At 38.7% G+C, this 18025-nt stretch overlaps 2 protein-coding genes across 2 annotated transcripts; one reads left to right on the top strand and one right to left on the bottom strand.

Moving 5' to 3' along the window:
- The first annotated feature begins 5070 nt into the window (after window positions 1-5070).
- Window positions 5071-8731, top strand: LOC104120325 (photosystem I chlorophyll a/b-binding protein 5, chloroplastic). The gene is made up of 7 exons (XM_033652590.2): window positions 5071-5225; window positions 6326-6610; window positions 6782-6914; window positions 7029-7141; window positions 7226-7330; window positions 8279-8367; window positions 8443-8731. Exons 2-7 carry the CDS (start codon window positions 6396-6398, stop codon window positions 8583-8585), a joined length of 798 nt encoding a protein of 265 aa, XP_033508481.1. The 5' UTR covers window positions 5071-5225; window positions 6326-6395; the 3' UTR covers window positions 8586-8731.
- Window positions 8732-9320: 589 nt separating this feature from the next.
- On the bottom strand, window positions 9321-16030 carry LOC104120324 (protein WEAK CHLOROPLAST MOVEMENT UNDER BLUE LIGHT 1-like). Its single transcript, XM_009632066.4, has 3 exons — window positions 15797-16030; window positions 11686-12623; window positions 9321-11427 (listed from the first exon to the last, which is right to left on the bottom strand). The coding sequence occupies exons 2-3, from the start codon at window positions 12586-12588 to the stop codon at window positions 9556-9558; spliced, it is 2775 nt and encodes a 924-aa protein (XP_009630361.1). The 5' UTR covers window positions 12589-12623; window positions 15797-16030; the 3' UTR covers window positions 9321-9555.
- Between the last annotated feature and the right edge of the window lie 1995 nt (window positions 16031-18025).

Here is an 18025-nt window from a genome sequence, read left to right as displayed (position 1 = left end):
AAAGACTATTTTGTAAAGCGTTTTCAAAACAATGAAAGTTGTTTTATGATGTAAAAGATAGTAAAACATGAGTTTGTAATAATTCTTGACCTTTATGAACTAGGAAATGTATATACATGTACCTCAGGCGTGTTTTTTTCTAAAAGTTTGTTTGAGCCCGGCTTCTTGCTTCTAAAATGATCAGGTTTAAATTTCGTTATATTTGCACATCCTTTTCTACCAAAATATTTTGTTTCCAGTTTTTGCGTAAGCGATCAGTCGAAAACTCTTTTGAAAGGTTATTTAGCTTATTTTTTATCCAATTCAGAAAACACTTCTGAAATCATCAGAGAAAAACTAAGGGGTAAAAACAATACCTAATTGATAGTCAGCTAGCACGTATTTAGAAAGTTGTTACCTTAGTTACTCTTGCCTTTTGTCCTACATGACAAATTATATTAAGGTAATTTCTTAAAACAACTACAATAAAGATGAGAAAATATAATAACAACGTCAGTTTCATAACATAAATAGGCTAACAAATGGCAGTAATATAAAGTAGGGGCTAAACTCTTGTAATGGACTGACATGAGGCCCAAGTGATCCCAACATGAAACCTTGTCGTCCTAAGATATGTAATCCACTTTATTCCCTCTTATACACCCAATAGTACCTCAAACTGAAAAATTTGCTCTGAAGAGATCTACTATGAGTCTGAAGTTGTGTCTTCCATCTCTCAATCATCGCCTCGCAGAACCGAAGATGTTACAGAAATACCCCAAGTCTCTTCCACAATCCTACGTCAATCTCAATTTCTCAGCCACATAACGAATTCGAAAATCCTTAGGTACCACATCTTAAATCTTGAACCCACTAGAACCACCCTCGAGAGTCACCCATTCGGTCCCAGTCCCGAGTATATAGTCAAACATGTTGAACGATTAGTGTTCCATTAGCACAAGAGTACTCCAGAAGAAACAACCGAGCAAACCCTTTCCCTTACACACTATATCCATCAAGGATTAAGCAAGCTGAATCGTTCCACAACCTACATATAACAGCCAGGTGAAATATAACATGCCTCCAGTAAATTCCTTGCCCGAATCAATCTCGATGTCATCTTCCTCAAGCCATAACTAATCCACAAGCGCCCCGAAGTCTAGGAATACAACCACACATGACCATGTGATTCGAACGTCGATGATAGGCTCCCCAACTTGGCCTTAAGACACAATCACATAACCCAAGAACTCACAATGACCGCTCCTCCTTAATTACCATGACCTCACATAGTTACTCAACTGACTTTATCATAAGCTCATGTTGCACTATCCATAACACATCCCAAAGTATTAGTCCAAATACATACTCAACCTCATAGCAGTCATGACATCTACCTCTCAAGCGAACCAAACTCACATCATATTACATACACCCCATTAGATAGATGGTAAAACTCTTCATAGCAACCTCATAAGAAATTGTACCGCCTCAAATCTTCTCATAGGGGATAGTCCACTTATGTAACCTCAATTCTTTCATGACCTTTTCATGAGCACTACCACTATGTAACCAATTAATCCTTCCGATCCTACACTTATACAAATACCGCAAGAATCTATTTCATTTCACCAATAAACAACCAAAATATCCATCAACACATCCAAAACCCAAGACCGTATAGTACACCAAGATGATAATCAAGCATTCACATTCCCTTTGTAGCTCAAGCAAACCCTTCTTATCAAATCCAAAACCCTCCCAAAACATAAGTAGTCATTACTAACATGAAATGCACAGACTTAGTCATTTTCCCACAATGACCCAAATTGCACCAACCTTTCTCAAATCCAGTGGCTACCCTGCCACAAAGTTCATAACGCGTCCCCACTTTCACGTAGATATAGCCACCTTCCTAAGTAAATCACTCGGCTCCTATTGCTCATTCTTGACCTGTTGATAATCAGACACCGCGAGTCATCCCTTTAATGTCCTCCTTCATCCTCTGTCACCCAAAAGTCTTCCTCGAATTATGATACATCTCTGCACCATCCGTATGAAGATAACACCAAAAACTACGAGCCTCCACAACAATCATCTCCATCGAACTATCAACACTAGAAACATAAATTTGGCCCTGAAATTGCAAAATACCGTTTCACTAAGAATCACCTCCCTAGCACCAACCTGCACATCGTGTCCCTAAGGACAAGAAAATATAGATTATCATCCAAACGAGCTCTGATGTGCTCAAACCAAGGCAATCGTGCAACCACACAAACCCGACCTCTACTATGTTCAGCAATGCTCAATATCACAATTCTATATACCAAGGTCAGAACTTTCATAGCCAAATGCCTTTCCTCTTTCGGAACAAATACCAAACTTCAAATCATGAACCAGATAGTTCCCTCACGGGGCTTCAACTGCCAAGAGACGTAAGCAATCAACCTACCACTCTGCACTAACACCGCGCCAAAACTAGCACGTGAAGCATCATAATATATTGTGCAAGGACCCAAACCGTGAGCAACGCCAACAGTAAGGAGGCTATAGATGGAAACCTCTCCACAAAGCGACAATTTTAGTCAGCCCTCAACATCAGGAAAACATCCCACACCACAGGTACAACCTCACCACAAATCGATGGATCTCAACTGATAACGAGTACTCAACATTGCATACGAACAAGTAGGAGACCTATATGAACCTAGAGCTCTGATATCAACTTGTCATAATTCATAATCCCACATCAGGCCGTAATGGCGCCTAGACATACTTGCTAAGCAAGACAACTCTCAATCCACAGAAGAAAGTCCAATTTACTTTAATTAATAGAGTTATATCATAATAAAAGCAAAATTAATCTCAAAATAGTAAAATATCTTATACAAGTATAACATGGTCTAAACACGACCAAAATAGTACAACCCCCAAGAACTAGGTGGCACGAGTATACGACTAACTACTGAATAAATATAAGTCTGATACATGATCACAGCTGTTTGTGAGAAAGAAAATAGACAGGAGGTAAATAAGGATGTGGACTTCATGTGTTGCGGATCAAAACAGTATAGCAACTCACCACAAAGTCTTCAATAACACACACCTACTCGGTTGAAAGTGTATTGCAATACCAGTGTCAGAACCTGCACAAATATGTGCAGAAGCATAGTATAAATACATCACAGTCGATACCCAGTAAGTATCAAGTCTAACTTCAAAGAAGTAGTAGCGAGGATATATGCATCTGAATACTTACAACACAGAAACAATAATAAGTCTGGAGTTGGAACAGTAAATATTCTCATGATCAGCAGGTATATAGATACAAAATATTTGAAAGACCTAAAGCATGCTTTTCCAATACAATAGATAATCATAATGTTGCTCAAGTATGACAAGTAAAAACTGGCATGCTTCAATCAATGAGTTGGTGCTTCCAACTAGCATGTATACCTGGCATACAATAGTTAGCATTTAAAAGAGTGCCTCTAAATGAATCAAGAATATGAATGCATGCTCAAGCCGGTACAAGATCCATGTATCCTGATACAAGATCCATGTATCCCGATACAAAATCCATCTATCATAATAACCCAATACAAAATCCATGTATCGTCTCGGTACAAAATCTATGTATCGACCATGCTCACAGGGCCCAAAGTAACTTAGGTTATCATATGACTCCGGAGGGACGGATCCAAATCAAAAGTGCAAAGAGCAGCATATTAGCATCACTCGTAAATCAATATTCGATTATCATTTCCAATGTGCCATAATTGTATCTCATCTACACATTTTACTTTCGTGCCAAAATACTCCGTCCATGTAAGGCCCCATAATTTTGAAGAGAATTTTAAGGTTTTATGGTGCCGAAGTAGAAAAATATATTGGAAGGTTGTAGCCCGTTGTACGAACCTTTTTGGTTGTGCAATGCATTGTGGAGTTGGTGAAAATTTTTGCAGAACATGGCGTTTCTGCGGGCCATTATGCGACTGCAGAACTGTTCTGTTGGGCGTAGATCTGCCACAGAATGGACCAAGTGAAGCTTAATTTTGAGGGCTATTCCGCGATCAACTATGCGTCCGCATAACTATTTTGCGGGCTGCACCTCTATCGAAAAACCAGCATGAGGATTTTCTTGAGGGAGGTTTCGCGGTCCATTTTGCGGCTGCAGATTTGTCGTATACTAGGCTAGGCCAACCCAGTTTTAAAGGACGATTTCGCGGTCCCTTTCGCAAATCGCATGCATGTTCTGCGGTGTATTCTGCAATCGTAGAATTGGTTCAAAGGGACCATTTTGTGTATTTTGTAATCCGACCCTATTTTAATTAGAAGCCTTTATGTTACACCCCATATATTCGTACGTGAGAGTACGTCGTAAGTTAATTGATGTAACCTCATAAATGAGATTATATTTGAAACTGCATAAATTTAGTTAATCATGTTACCTTGGAGATTAAAAATATTGAATATCATATATAACAAGTACCAAGAGGGTTGGAAAGCTTAGAAGCTAAACGAATTGAAGAAAATAAGTTTCGTCGAAAGTCGGCAAGTTTGGAATGTTATAACATGCACTTTTGGGGTGAGACTAGGGTGCTTAACATGATAATGAGGTTATGTTATGAGTTATTTTTGTCAAATGATAGTCTTGTGTTACGTTTTGAAGTCAAGCGAGTTGTGGAACAAAAGTTGGCAAAGGTCATCACAAGTTACATTCATATGGTGCTGAAAATTAGGTCAAATGCAGCTGAGCATTTCTCCCATTATACTTGTAATTAAGGGATGATCCACATACCAAATTGAAGATGTACGAGTCTACTTTCTAACGCATTAAAGCGTTCATCAATACGACATTGGAGTAGAGATATATTCACATTTTCGCAAAACTGTACAGACTGGTAGGTGACAAGTAGGTGCATCACCTACTTGCTTAAATGAAGTGACAAAATAAATCCCCATAAAAGGGCAAATTGAAGGCGGCCAAGGGGCCCTTTATATGGGATGATTATCTCATATTTTCAACATAATTTCATGATCAGAACATAGGAGAAAACCCCTGCAACTCCTCCCCCAAAAATCCCACACAAACCCTAGGTGATTTCGGGTGATACGAAGCGATTCTAGTACCGAAAACTCGGACAACTTGCTAATTTTCCTTTCTCCTTCTTGTAGATGCATTGGGGGGACTGATTTTGGATGAATAAGGATTAGTTTTCGTGGGTTCTACTTATTTCAAGGTAAGTTCATGCTTCTCTTTCCCTTATCTAAGCTTCTACGAGTTGTAGCTCGATCGTAAAGACTAGAACTTGCGAGTTTCGAAAGAGTAGTATGTTGTTTGTTGTGGCATCACTATTGGCTGGTTGTGAACTTAATTTTAAGTTGAATTCATGTTTGTTTTATATGAGCAGATGCTTAATTATATATTGTTGGTTGTGTTTCTCTATTTGAAAGAAAAGACAAGTCGGAAACGTATTTTAGTAATCATAAAAATAAGTTTTGAGTTGCTGAACTCGTAGGACTATTATGGAGTCGTTTTAAAGTTGTATTGTGGCTGAAAATTAGTAGGGATAATTGAATATATTGTGGTTAATGTTGTTGATAAATTCTGTAAGGAAGAAGGGGTTTCAATCTATAGTTGTTTAGTCACAAACCGAGCTTGTCGCTCAAAATAGTTGTTGAAGTAATCAGAGAGCTTATTGTGAATTGTATTGATGTTGTTGGAGCTGTTTGGTGACTCTTAGTAACTTATGGGATGTAGTAAAAACAGGGAAGGTGCTGTCCATTTTCTTGTAGAATATTGGTTTTGAAATATGAGAGTTACAACGCTTATATGATGACGACGATGTCGGTTTACTCATTGTAGACGTAAGAAGATCAAGGGGAAGCCATTTCTTTACCCTTTCTTGTGCATAATCTCCATTAACAAATATCATTCCTGCTAAATGTATTCACCAACAGATTCAAAGTAAGCAGATTATTAAGGCCATTCGCCGTTTGCTGAAGTATAATCTCCACTCGACACATATTAAGTGGGTTATGATCTTTACTCCTAAGTAGAACAGGAATGAAACGGAATGCTGAGTCTCTCAAAGTAGTGGATTTTATTGCTTCAGCGTATAACGGATTGGTGCATTCATTAGTTAGTATCATAATCTTAGAAATTGTAGGGAATGGTGGATTTTATTGTTTGAGCATTTCTCTTTAACAACGAACTTATTTACACACTGAGCAACGTTTGTTGGTAAAATTTTGTGGCTGAGAAGAAAATGGATAACTGGGGGCCCCTTTCTATCTTATTTGTAACGCTGAAAAGCCAACATTTGGATATCATTTGTAGTATGGACCTTTGCTTATTCCCACATGACCACTGCCCACCAATTGAGGTTGTTGTTGAAAAAGAATAAGATATGGACATTGCAGTTGGAAGAAGCATCCAAATTCTGGCATTCTCTGGTTCATCTTTTCATGGAAAGAGTATATGTAAAACTTGTGTAGCTTTGAAAGGCACTAATTGGCCTGCTAGAACAGGACATTCTTTAAGGCAGTGCAGAAGTGTCCTTCGAGCTCAGCAAAGACCAACATGGCTTCCTGGGCTTGACCCTCCACCCTATCTTGATGGAACGTAAGCAACCTCCTCGCCTTTGGATAATTTTTTTTTTTTTTAACCATCTACTTGAGCCTATCGGGAGTTTATCCGTTCCTAAGGCTTGAACCAGGGGAAATTGCCAATTTATTCAAACTGCTATGAGAAATGAATTTGCATAGTAGTTGATGATACTTTTTTTTTGGGTAGTCTTGCAGGAGATTTTGGGTTTGATCCACTAGGACTTGGAGAGGATCCTGAAAGTTTGAGATGGTATGTACAAGCAGAACTAGTTCATGCCCGTTTCGCCATGGCTGCGGTTGCTGGAATTCTTTATACAGATGTATGTCATTTAAAACTTCATCATTATGTTAAAGTCGAATCATTTCACTTGGTTTCTGTAAAATGTCAGACTTTAGCTTAATGTTTCTGGTGATTTTTGGGATTTTCTTTGTAGTTGCTTCGAGTGACGGGAATGAGTGACTTGCCAGTGTGGTATGAAGCGGGAGCTACAAAATTTGATTTTGCAAGCACAACAACTCTGCTCATTATTCAACTATTATTGATGGGGTAAAAGATTTATCAATGTTGATTCAAGACTATATTTTAAGTAGCTGACAATAACTTCCCTCTGTCTGATTTCTTTTTGTGAAGGTTCGTTGAAACAAAAAGGTACATGGATTTTCTAAACCCAGGCTCTCAAGCAAAACCTGGATCCTTCTTTGGGCTAGAAGCTGCACTAGAAGGCCTTGAACCAGGGTAAATTACATTTATTGTTGGTCAAAAAATTGTAGCATTATGTTACCCTAAAATCGGATAACAATTGAATTTATACGCGGTTTTAAGGATACGTGATATAACTTGATACGGGTTGAGAAAATAGATCAATACTGAAATTAATAACAAGAAAATAAATGCAAACCACAGAAATTGAGCAGTTTTAGCCTTGAAGGTTGGTCACCCTCAAGTTTGGAAATGCCTCAATCGACGACAGAACAAGTTAACAAGATAACAAGAACTAGAAATGATCAATAAATTGCTTCTTTGATGCGTGTTACAATGTGTTTTACAAACGATCAGACCTCCCTTTATATAGTAGGGGAGCCCTACTCTTGATACAATTCTCTAAAAGGTAAAAATCTCGTGATTTGCTAATCAATCGGCCTCTCCTTGATACGTGCCGAGATTTCCGCCGTGATCTCCAACTGATCGCGGATATTTCGGCTTTTCGTTATTTGGCTCGACAAAGTCCCCTCGATCTTGTTTGGTCCCGGACACGAGCTCAATGATTTAACTTAGCGCCTGAGTTCGATACAATCCGGGGTCGAGCCCCGACCCGTCACGTTTCGGTCTCGGCTGGTCATACAATATACGAACCCGGTTTCGACCGTATACACATTATACTAAAAGGGTTTATCCTTTGCATGAGTTTCCTCTCTTGCTAGTCGGAGAAGAATTGTAGAGGCGGATCTATGACGGGCCTTATGGGTTAAGTTGAATCTATTACTTTCAACTCAAACAGTCTACATATATGTTAACAAAATTAAAATGTATACATATACACTCCTTTTTTAAAAAAGGGGTAGGGAAAGGAAATTACAAGGTGGGGAATCGGCCTCTCATCATTGACTCTAGATTTTGCATTGCTTTTGGAGAACGGGTTAATGCTGCTACTAAGTAAAGGGAAAACTCTTTGATTTTGAACAGGTATCCTGGTGGTCCTCTACTGAATCCTCTTGGAATTGCAAGAGATATAGAGAATGCTCATGACTGGAAGCTGAAAGAGATAAAAAACGGTTAGTTCAGCTGAATCATACTTTTAGTGCTTTCAACTATTGTCAAATTTTCATACTTTCCTCTATGTTTTGTAGGACGGCTAGCTATGGTGGCTATGCTTGGCATCTTTGTCCAGGCTTCTGTTACCCATGTTGGTCCTATCGATAATCTGGTCGAGCATCTCTCCAATCCATGGCACAAAACAATTATCCAAACCATTTCTGCATCTTGTTCTTGATCATTAAGAGTATATATGTTTCATGACATACTGAAATGTATTCATATAAAGGCTACTTGGTGAAGCAAGTCAACCTTCTGTAAGAACTCATGTGTATCAATCGTTTCCTACAATTCTAACGGTAATATAGTGGGACATGTAGTAGAGAGCAATGATCAATGGGAGGAAATAATAGGCTAGTATACAGGACAGAAGATGGTAATCTGAGGATGTTCTTCAGACCACAACGAGGAAAAAAACTTGCACAAAGTGGTCGCACCAAATAATAAGTGCAATACATGCGTCTTACATATAAACTATTATCACCCAGTCATGATATGTTTTCTTACTATAATTTGCGACTCTTAAAGGTTATATTCTTTGACTTGGTGTAAATATCGGATTATCATACAAAATTATCTTCTGCCCATGAGAAATGGGCAATATGCACATTGGAAGCTAGTGATTACAACATTCAAGGAGGATTGGATGAAGTTAAGTGGAGGACATGGATTCAAACTGGCAGAAATACTGTGGTAATGGTAAAAGAAAAAAATTCTGATCGTGAGGTGTTTTAACATTGAATGACATACCAAATGATACAAAAGACTCCACAACATATGAATTATACAATCCATACTACAAAGAAACACAAGGAACCAATATATTTCTATTAGGCCAAACTTAGAAACAGTGCTAGTTTCTTCTATTTTCTTTCAGAACTACCAGGATTAGACAAATTGAAGCAGCAGACAATTTACTTACACAATCATTTATTGACTTTTGCAGCCAAAACATATAACAGCCTTACTCTGTTTTATAATCAGCCATCCAAAGTGTGAGTGAATTATTTTGATATTGTACAAGAAATAATACTCGGCATGTACACAGAAAAGCAGTGAGAATTTACACTATGTCAACCAGGACAAACAACCAGAAAATGGAGGAACAATGTTTAAAATGATGAGCCATTTTAAAACCACAAAGCGCATCATGCTGTCTTGGCCTGTGCTTTCTTTCTGCCCAGAAACATGAAGAGCCTTGGGAAGAAGGACCTCTTCTTTTTCTTTGGGATCTTCACTTCTGGAGATGTATCAGTTTCAGTATTACTTGCTTGTTCATATGCTCTTGGACTTGACCTATGATGTAGTGAAGCAGCCCCTGGTGCACGCTCATAGGTTTTCGATTCTTTACTCTCCTCAACACTCGATCTCGGGCTTCTTGTTATGTTTATCGGTTGAAGAGATTCACCAGCTTTCCGTCTTTGTCCATGCTCCGCCCTCCATTTCCTCAGCTCTTGCTCTACTGCCAACTTCCCTTCCTTGGCTTTCTCTGCCTTCTGGGTTGCAATTTCCAGAGCTTCCTTTCTATCAACCATCTCACGATTAACTTCCTCCAACCTGCTTAGACTTCTCAGCTCTGATTCCTTGGCTACCTCTATTTGGGTGATAGCGGCAGCCACTCTCTTATTAGCTTCCTCCTCTGCCTCATGGGCCAGCTTGCTGAGGTCAAAATACTCTTTCAGAGAAAGTGTTACTCCAGATGGGGAATCCTCATCATTGGTGCTTCGAGCTAATTCACTCTCTTGCAGAGCGTTGATGGCTTCTAGTGCCAACTTCTCAGAAGCTTTTGCAGCCTCTATCTCCTTTTTAGCAGCAACTAGTCTACTTTCCATGGTACTTGCTCCTGCCTTTGCTTGCTCTGCTTCTTCCTTTGCCTTTCTCAACTCTTCACGAGCTGTTTGTGCAAGTAACTTTGCCCGATCAGCCTCATGGGCGGCCTCTTGCAATTGCTTGGGAAGCTCCACCACCTTTTCTCTTGCTTCTTTCTCCTTCATCTGCACAAGGGAAATCTCTGACTTGGTCCTGTTCAACTCAGCTTCAAGAGATGCTACAGTAATTGATGCCATGCCTTCTCTCTGCTGGATAGCAGTTAGTTCTGATTTTTCCTTTTCCAGTTCTGTCTTCAATGAAGTTGCAGCCACCTTCAAGTAATTTACTTCAACTGTTGCTTTCTCAATATTGAGTTTCACTTCATCAAGTTCCTGTTTAGCCAAGGCCACCGCTGCTTGTATCTCAGCATGAGTTCGTTTCTCTGGCTCTGACAGTTCGCCTTTGAAGTTGCCGCCTTCATCCATCTCTTTTTCCAACTTTGATTCCACATATGCAGCAAACTCAGCTTTGAGATCTAGTAGCAAGGCTGAAGCAGTATCTAATTTTGCTTTGAGATCCTTAGCAGACAGAATTTGCTGGTTTAGCTTCTCAAGCTCCTCTTCTGCCAGCTTTAGTTCTTTTTCCCAATTTAGAGTATCTTGCTCTCTTGCCATCGCTGCTCCAATTCTGTGTTCCTCTGCCTCCAGGTGTGTAGCTTGTGCAGCCTCCAGAGATTCCTTTGTAGTGATGAGCTCAATAGTCAAATCCTCCACTTTCTTCTCAACTTTCTTTGAGGCAGAAACCGCTTCCTCTGCTTTTTGTACAGCATCAAATCTCTCAGACACCAATAAATCATACTCTTTATGAAGATCTTCTAACTCGGAATTCACAGTTTTTAGCTCCGAAACTGCAGCTGCATGCCTGGCTCTAGCAACTTCAAGCTGTGCCTTGGCTGCAATACTAGCCTCATCGGTAATACCCTGCTCCATCTCTTCTACCCTGAGCTTGGCAAGTTCCGAGTCCTGTTTTGCTTGTTGCTCTTCTGTTTGTGCTCTCTCCAGGTTCAGCTTCAACTCTTCTATCAGTCTTTTAGTACTATCTAGTTCCTTTAATACCATCATTTTTGCTTCTTCTGCTGCCTGAGACTGTTTCTTACACAGTGGGATCTCCTCCTGCACTTTTGCTAGTTCTTGATCGACAACTTTCCTTCTCTGCATTCGCCAGAAATGAAAGGCTAAGTTGTGAAATTCATAGTACGAGAGATGTCCAAAAGATAAATATGTACAGGTCAGGAAGATGTAAAATCTAAACAGCCACTGCTTATAGTGCACTATCCAGGTGGACTTGCACATGCAATGTTGAATTAAATATAATCGTCTAAAGTTGCTTGCGAGACACCCATTTCACTGACAGCTAAATGGATTTCTGAGTCCAGAATCAATCAGTATAGTAAGGGTTCAAGAGCTTACCTCTACAGACTGTACTCGATGAGCCTTCCAGTCAACGATGCCTCCAAACTTGGAAACTGCCTGCTTCACAGATTCAATTGGTGCAGCTGTGTCGATTTTAACTCTGTTAATATCAATATTTTCAGGGTGCTTAGAATGGGTACTGGGTTCTGGAATCTTAACTGTGAGATTGGAAGCCTTCGCTAGGGGCTGACCAGTATTAGGTGCCTCTACATGAATATTATTTTCAGGTTTGTGTTCTTGAGCGGATAAAGCAGGTGTATCAGTAGAAACGTGAGTACTACTTGGAGAATTATCTTGCTGAAATAGTGAGTTGTGTGCCGAAGATCCTTTTTGGTATTCCCCTTTCAGGGGAGGGGAGTCTGAATTCATGGTTACTAAAGGTGAAGCAACTTCCTCTACTCTTGGTCCATCAGCAGTATTATTTGGTTGATTCGAAAGACTACCACTGGAACCACCATCCAGTGACTGCTGCAATGAATCACTTGCTTTTGTATCTAATACAGATGATGGAGTGGGTTCCGAGAGAGCTGTTGGGGGCTCCAATGATTTCAGATCATCTACCAATTGAGGTGAGGCTTCCCGCTGAACTGTCGGCACATCTGATTGAAGACTTCCTGTTTTCGAAATGTCACCTGCACCGGCGGATTTAATGGAAGAGGCTGAACCTAAACTTCCTGTCTGATGATTTTGACTATCTTCCGTTGGAAATCTGTCAGAAGATTCTTTCAAATGTTGAGAAGCATACACGGCTGTCTCCTGAATTTCAGAATTTGCTGTTCCATTCATATGTTGCCTAGGTTGAGTTTCACCATGTGATTGATCCTCCCTCAGAACAGAAACTTTAGGTTCAGGAGCAGATTCTTGGGGAGAATTTTCCTTCATATCTTTTGCATCTTCCATTGCCAATTAAGAGCTGAGGCAAACCACTTGGGAACCTAAAATTAATATTGGCAAAAAAAGAAAGTAAGGGGATATATAACCTCTTTACAGTAAACAAAGACCTCCCAAAATTTTACCAGGAGGTGAACTATACAACTGGAGATATCAAACGGCTGTTCTTTAAGACCATACTGGAGAACTTAAACATAAGCAACTGCAACCATTTCCTCTGTAATATTACATTCACTTATTTCAAAGTTTCTATGCTATAGCCTTTACATGGTCATTCTTCCAATTGAGAATTGCTAGTTAGAATCAACAAAAGCGATGTTAACCTTTTTGCGAAGGTTTGGTGCAACATGCATTACTAAGAATTCGACTGACTTCCTCCTTACCAAAATAGATATCATGCTATTTTCACAAATGGAACTTGTCCCTTGTTCACTAGTTAAAGGGATCTCATATTTACATTGCGAGCAAAAACAAACCAAAAGAATCTTACCATCTCACATGAGGGCTCACTTCCCATCAAGTAAAGTTTTTTAAAAACCCCTCTCACTAAAGAATTCTGAGGTAAAGTTTTTATTTAAAGAATAAAGTGAAGCCAAACAAGACATTTAATGTCAAACAGAGAAGTAACAGGGAGTTGATAATCAAACAATCAGTAAATTCTTTGTCCGCAAGTTCATTGTTTTGACTTATCAAATCTTCTATGTACCACCTGATTCATGATATTTCCCTAATGCTGTCATCTATGAATAACCATAAAAAGGAGGAATAAAAGATCACACGAAAGAGGTACAGTCCCTACTGTTTATCCGGTTATTTAAGATCCAGTAGCGGTCCACGACTCGCTGCATATGCATGCTATGGATGTAATAAAAAAGATATACAGCAGTGCCCTCATGCTCCCTCCTCAACAAAAACTAACTCAGAGAAAGAAAGCCCACAAAGCAAACTAGAATAAAGAGAAATGAAAAAGTAGCCAATCAGCGTCACAGAAGATAGATCTGTGAAACTGATTATCATCCTTAATTTTCCTCTTCTTCAGCACTCTCATTAAGGAGATATCATTCCATACTGAGATTAATCCTAGTTTCAGATTGGCCATGTAAAGCCTAAACTTCAAAGGCTTACTTCAGTTTTGCCATATAACCAAATGCTCCAATTGTATGCTCCTACGAGGGATACAAGGAACCTTTTAAAAGAAAAGCTCTGTGAATTTCTGTTTTTGTTTTCCTCCCAACGAGCCATCTTCTATAGGATATCAGGTTTCCGCATAACCAAATGTTCTGCCTCTGTTTGCTCCAAGCAGGAAAAGCAAGCAACCTTTAAAGATACTCTCTAAACTTTAGTTCTGTTCCAAAATTAGCAGACACTTCTCACAACACTACCACCACATAATAGGAAGATGTTATACGAAACTTCCATCAAACATCAAACTTAATAGGTTGAAAGAACTATCGGATGAAATACCTGAAATGTAAACTATACAAATTTGTACTAACACACATGCTAGAGGTATGGTTGATGCACCAAGTAAATAGCAGTCAGCGCCTAGTTGCTTTGCATTTCAATTCGTGCAGCAAATTTCTTCATGAAATACTGATGAAAACATTATGTGGTTATGTGGTTAATAGCTGCTGCTTAGGACACTTAAACCATTATAGTAGTTTAAACACTCATTAACATTTATGGAGATAGAATGCAACAAGTTGTCGTTTGGAGCCCCCAAATTTGGGAAGTGATTACAAAAATCAAGTCTTTGGGGGAAACAATAGAAAATGGACCTTCCTTTTTCCATCAATCCAAAAGATTCTTCATTCAGTAATCACTATGGCAGATAATTTCAAAGTCATGAACTTCAGGAAACTTCACCAGCAAATTAATGCACGACTAGTACAGTGCTAATCATAAAAATGCTACGAGTACTAACTACACAAACTTAAAATGTGCAGTTATTTAATTTGTTGGTTGGGGAATAAAATCTAGTACCTAGATAATGCCGTGTAGCTCTAAAGTAATGCAGAATGATAACTAACTTAGTCAGTGCTGCTGATATCAGTTAGCACACTCAACCATACACCAGCAGGAGCAAAAACAATTAGCTAGTCCAGAGATACAACTTTTCTGAACTTTCATAGTGTAGTAATACAGAAACAAAAATTTGGTAGCTCAAACTGCAACTTGATTAAATCGACCCAATGTATTAGTAATCACATACAAGGCCTACACTCTAAGCAGCTAGTCGATCATTTTATCCATTGAGAGTCAGATTCCAGATTAATGAAGTTATTCGTCTAGAGCATCTGTCTTGTCCTTGGTTAGCGCTTTATAGTTACTCAAAACTCTGCACAATGTTATATTAAAGATGTGATGTTACATCAAATTTTGTAATTAAATATATTTAGGCGACAGAAAAACATGATATAAACAGTAGACAGAGAAAAACACTAGGACAGCATCTGGTGTTTGACATCGTTTAACAAACATGATTATCAACATGATAATCAAGGTAATTCAGCTCCTTATGACACAAACATATATGGCAAGTGAATCAAAGACCGTAAAGAAGGCCAATACTATCATTCTCATAGAATATAAACCATAAACAAGACTACTAATATCTCAACGAGCTCTACATTTCATTAGCCTCCGCATAAATCTTTTTATTCCTTTCATTTTAGGTTTTTGTTCAAAATAATCGTTAACCTTTTCACGAGATAAGTTACAACTTCCCTATCCACAAAACACAATAAGGTCTCATCAAATAGGGATGTCAAACATGCTAAACAATTAATACCCAAAGTTTATCCAAAAAATCAATTAATGCCCACAAACATGATGACAAATCATGATTAGACAAAAAAGGAATAATAATAATAATAATAATAATAATAATTTGGAATACCAAGTCAGAAACAATCAGCTAAACACCGCCCCCCCCCCCCCCCAAACAACAAGAGTTAAACTTGGCATTAGTTAAAGATAATGTTTCCGATATGAAAACATTGCTTCTCTTTTTTCCTGGCATATAGTTCAGCAGTCAAAAGGAAGCAAATACATACAAGGAAAAACATGCAGAACCAATCATCAAATATTAAATTCCACAATTAAACAAGAAATATATTCATGCTCCAATTAAGACTAACATATCGAAAGCATAATTGACCATTAGATTATTAAAACATACAAACAAGAGAAAGCAATGAAAAAATGAGGAACATACCAAGAATTACCAGAAATAATCTCTGTTTCTTGATATTCTCCAAAAACAATAATTAAAGAGTTTGTAATACGACCAAATAGAAAAGGGTATTAGATTATTGAGATGAATGAGTAATAAATTGGTAATTCACTCTTCAGAAATGATTGTGGTTTGAAAAGAAAGAAGAAGAAGAAGAAGAAGAAGAAGGAGGAGGAGGAGGAGCAGAGGACCTCAAAGATCCTCTTCGTCTACCTTCTTTTTCTTTTTGTCTTTTTCCAATTATGTATGCTTTTAAAAATAAAACATTACAATATCTAAAAGTCACCGCCAATTATGGAGAACTGTTCTTTTTGCTGTGTTTTTGGCGCGTGATTGAAACCAACCAACCCCACAGTGTAATCATCTGTGGGGTCGATTGTAATTGGGTTGAGAAAATAAAAAATTAATTTAATTCGATAAAATTTCGAATAAAAATATTTAATATTATAACGGGACGAGATGGGATTATTTGTGAGGGGTAAAGAAAAGAATTGAATTAAAAAAAATATGAGTATAAGTACTTAAAAGAAAGAAAAAAGAAAAAAAGGTATTTAAAAGAAAATTCAAAATAATGGACAGAGTGGAGTGGATCAAGACGATGGTTGAGAAGACTTTTCCGCTCCAACCCACTTCATTTGTCATCCTTGAGCCTTCGAGTCCCTTTGGCCAAGTTGAAAAAATTATTTATTTTGAAAAGTACTTGTATACGATTAACCCGATTTTACTATTTGATCGAGACCGGGAGTTTGCATCGAAGGACGGCCTCGTAACGGAATAGGCCTTATCATGAGGATAAGGTACCGAATTCAGAAGCGAGGTACCTGTTGAGATCGAGGCTAGTAGCGATCGAAGCCAAATGAGACAGACATCGAGCAAGATCGAAGATAGCATAATAACAGAAAGGCGAGATACCCGTGGCTGGTCGAGGATCATGGCGTAAGTCTCGGTGACTGGTCGAGGATCATGGCATAAATCTCGGAACGGATTAAATCAGAAACGGTTAATTAGCTAATCATGGGGTTTCCTTCTGTAATTAGGATTATACCATAAGTGGAATTCCTCTACTATATAAAGGGGGTTCTAATCATTTGTAACACACTGTGGACAGACACAAAAAATAATATAATTCTCTTTCTCGTTCGCACCATTGTTCATTAGCTTGCTATACTTTCATAGTTCTTGCATCAACCAGTTCGAGGGTGTCCAAACTCGAGGGCTGAGATTCATTCTAACACTGGTTTGCTTTACTTTATTGTTAATTTCTATTACTCATCCTCACATTTATCAATTAGTGTTAGGTGAAATTATGTGTCCTTAGAACCATATTATAAGTTTAATTGTTATCCAATTTTAAGGGTAAACAGTTTGGCGCCCACCGTGGGGCTAATGATAATAGTGATTGCTTAATACTGATTCCAATAACACACACTGTTTTACACTTGTTCTCGTAAGGATCTTTATTTTCAGGATAAACATGTCAAACTCACAAGCAACACCTACACATGGTGACAACGGCCTCAGATTTCACGGGGAAAATGACAATATAGCCGCCCTAGGGATCGAGGTGCCTCAGGCTAACCTCGAGGAAACGTCAATTGCAAATCCCGTCGATGTCAGTTCACATGTTGCCCTAAACACAAATTTGGGCGTTGATCCCGAAGGTAGGATACGCAGAGAAGTTCGACCAGGTGGTCGAGGTACACAGGGTGGAGAAGATGGTGGAGTTAGCCTCCAATTGATATTCGAAATGTTACAGGCTCAACAAGCCGCTATAGCACTACTACAAAATCAGCACCAAACACCGAGTAAAATCGAACTAGAAGTCGTTCACAGGACCGAGTTTGTGCCAAAAAGGTCGAACGCCAACGAATCGGGGACTGACCCCGCCATTATGAAAATGTTTGAGGAGCTCACTAAACGGATTGAATCGGGAGAAAAGAAAATCGAGGCAAATGACAAGAAAGTGGAAACATACAACTCCTGGGTTGACCAAATACCGGAGGCACCGCCGATTCTAAAAGGTATGGATTCAAAGAAATTTGTGCAGAAGCCTTTCCCTCCAAGTGCGGCTCCGAAACCCATTCTGAAGAAGTTCCGAATGCCAGAAATTCCTAAGTACAATGGGACCATCGACCCTAATGAACATGTCACTTCTTATACATGCGCAATAAAAGGAAATGACTTGGATGATGATGAGATTGAATCTGTTCT

This window comes from Nicotiana tomentosiformis, chromosome 11, assembly GCF_000390325.3.
Source record: "Nicotiana tomentosiformis chromosome 11, ASM39032v3, whole genome shotgun sequence".
NCBI lineage: Eukaryota > Viridiplantae > Streptophyta > Magnoliopsida > Solanales > Solanaceae > Nicotiana > Nicotiana tomentosiformis.
The sequence above is the reverse complement of the archived record's forward strand: the minus strand, read 5'-3'. Positions and strand labels throughout refer to the sequence as shown.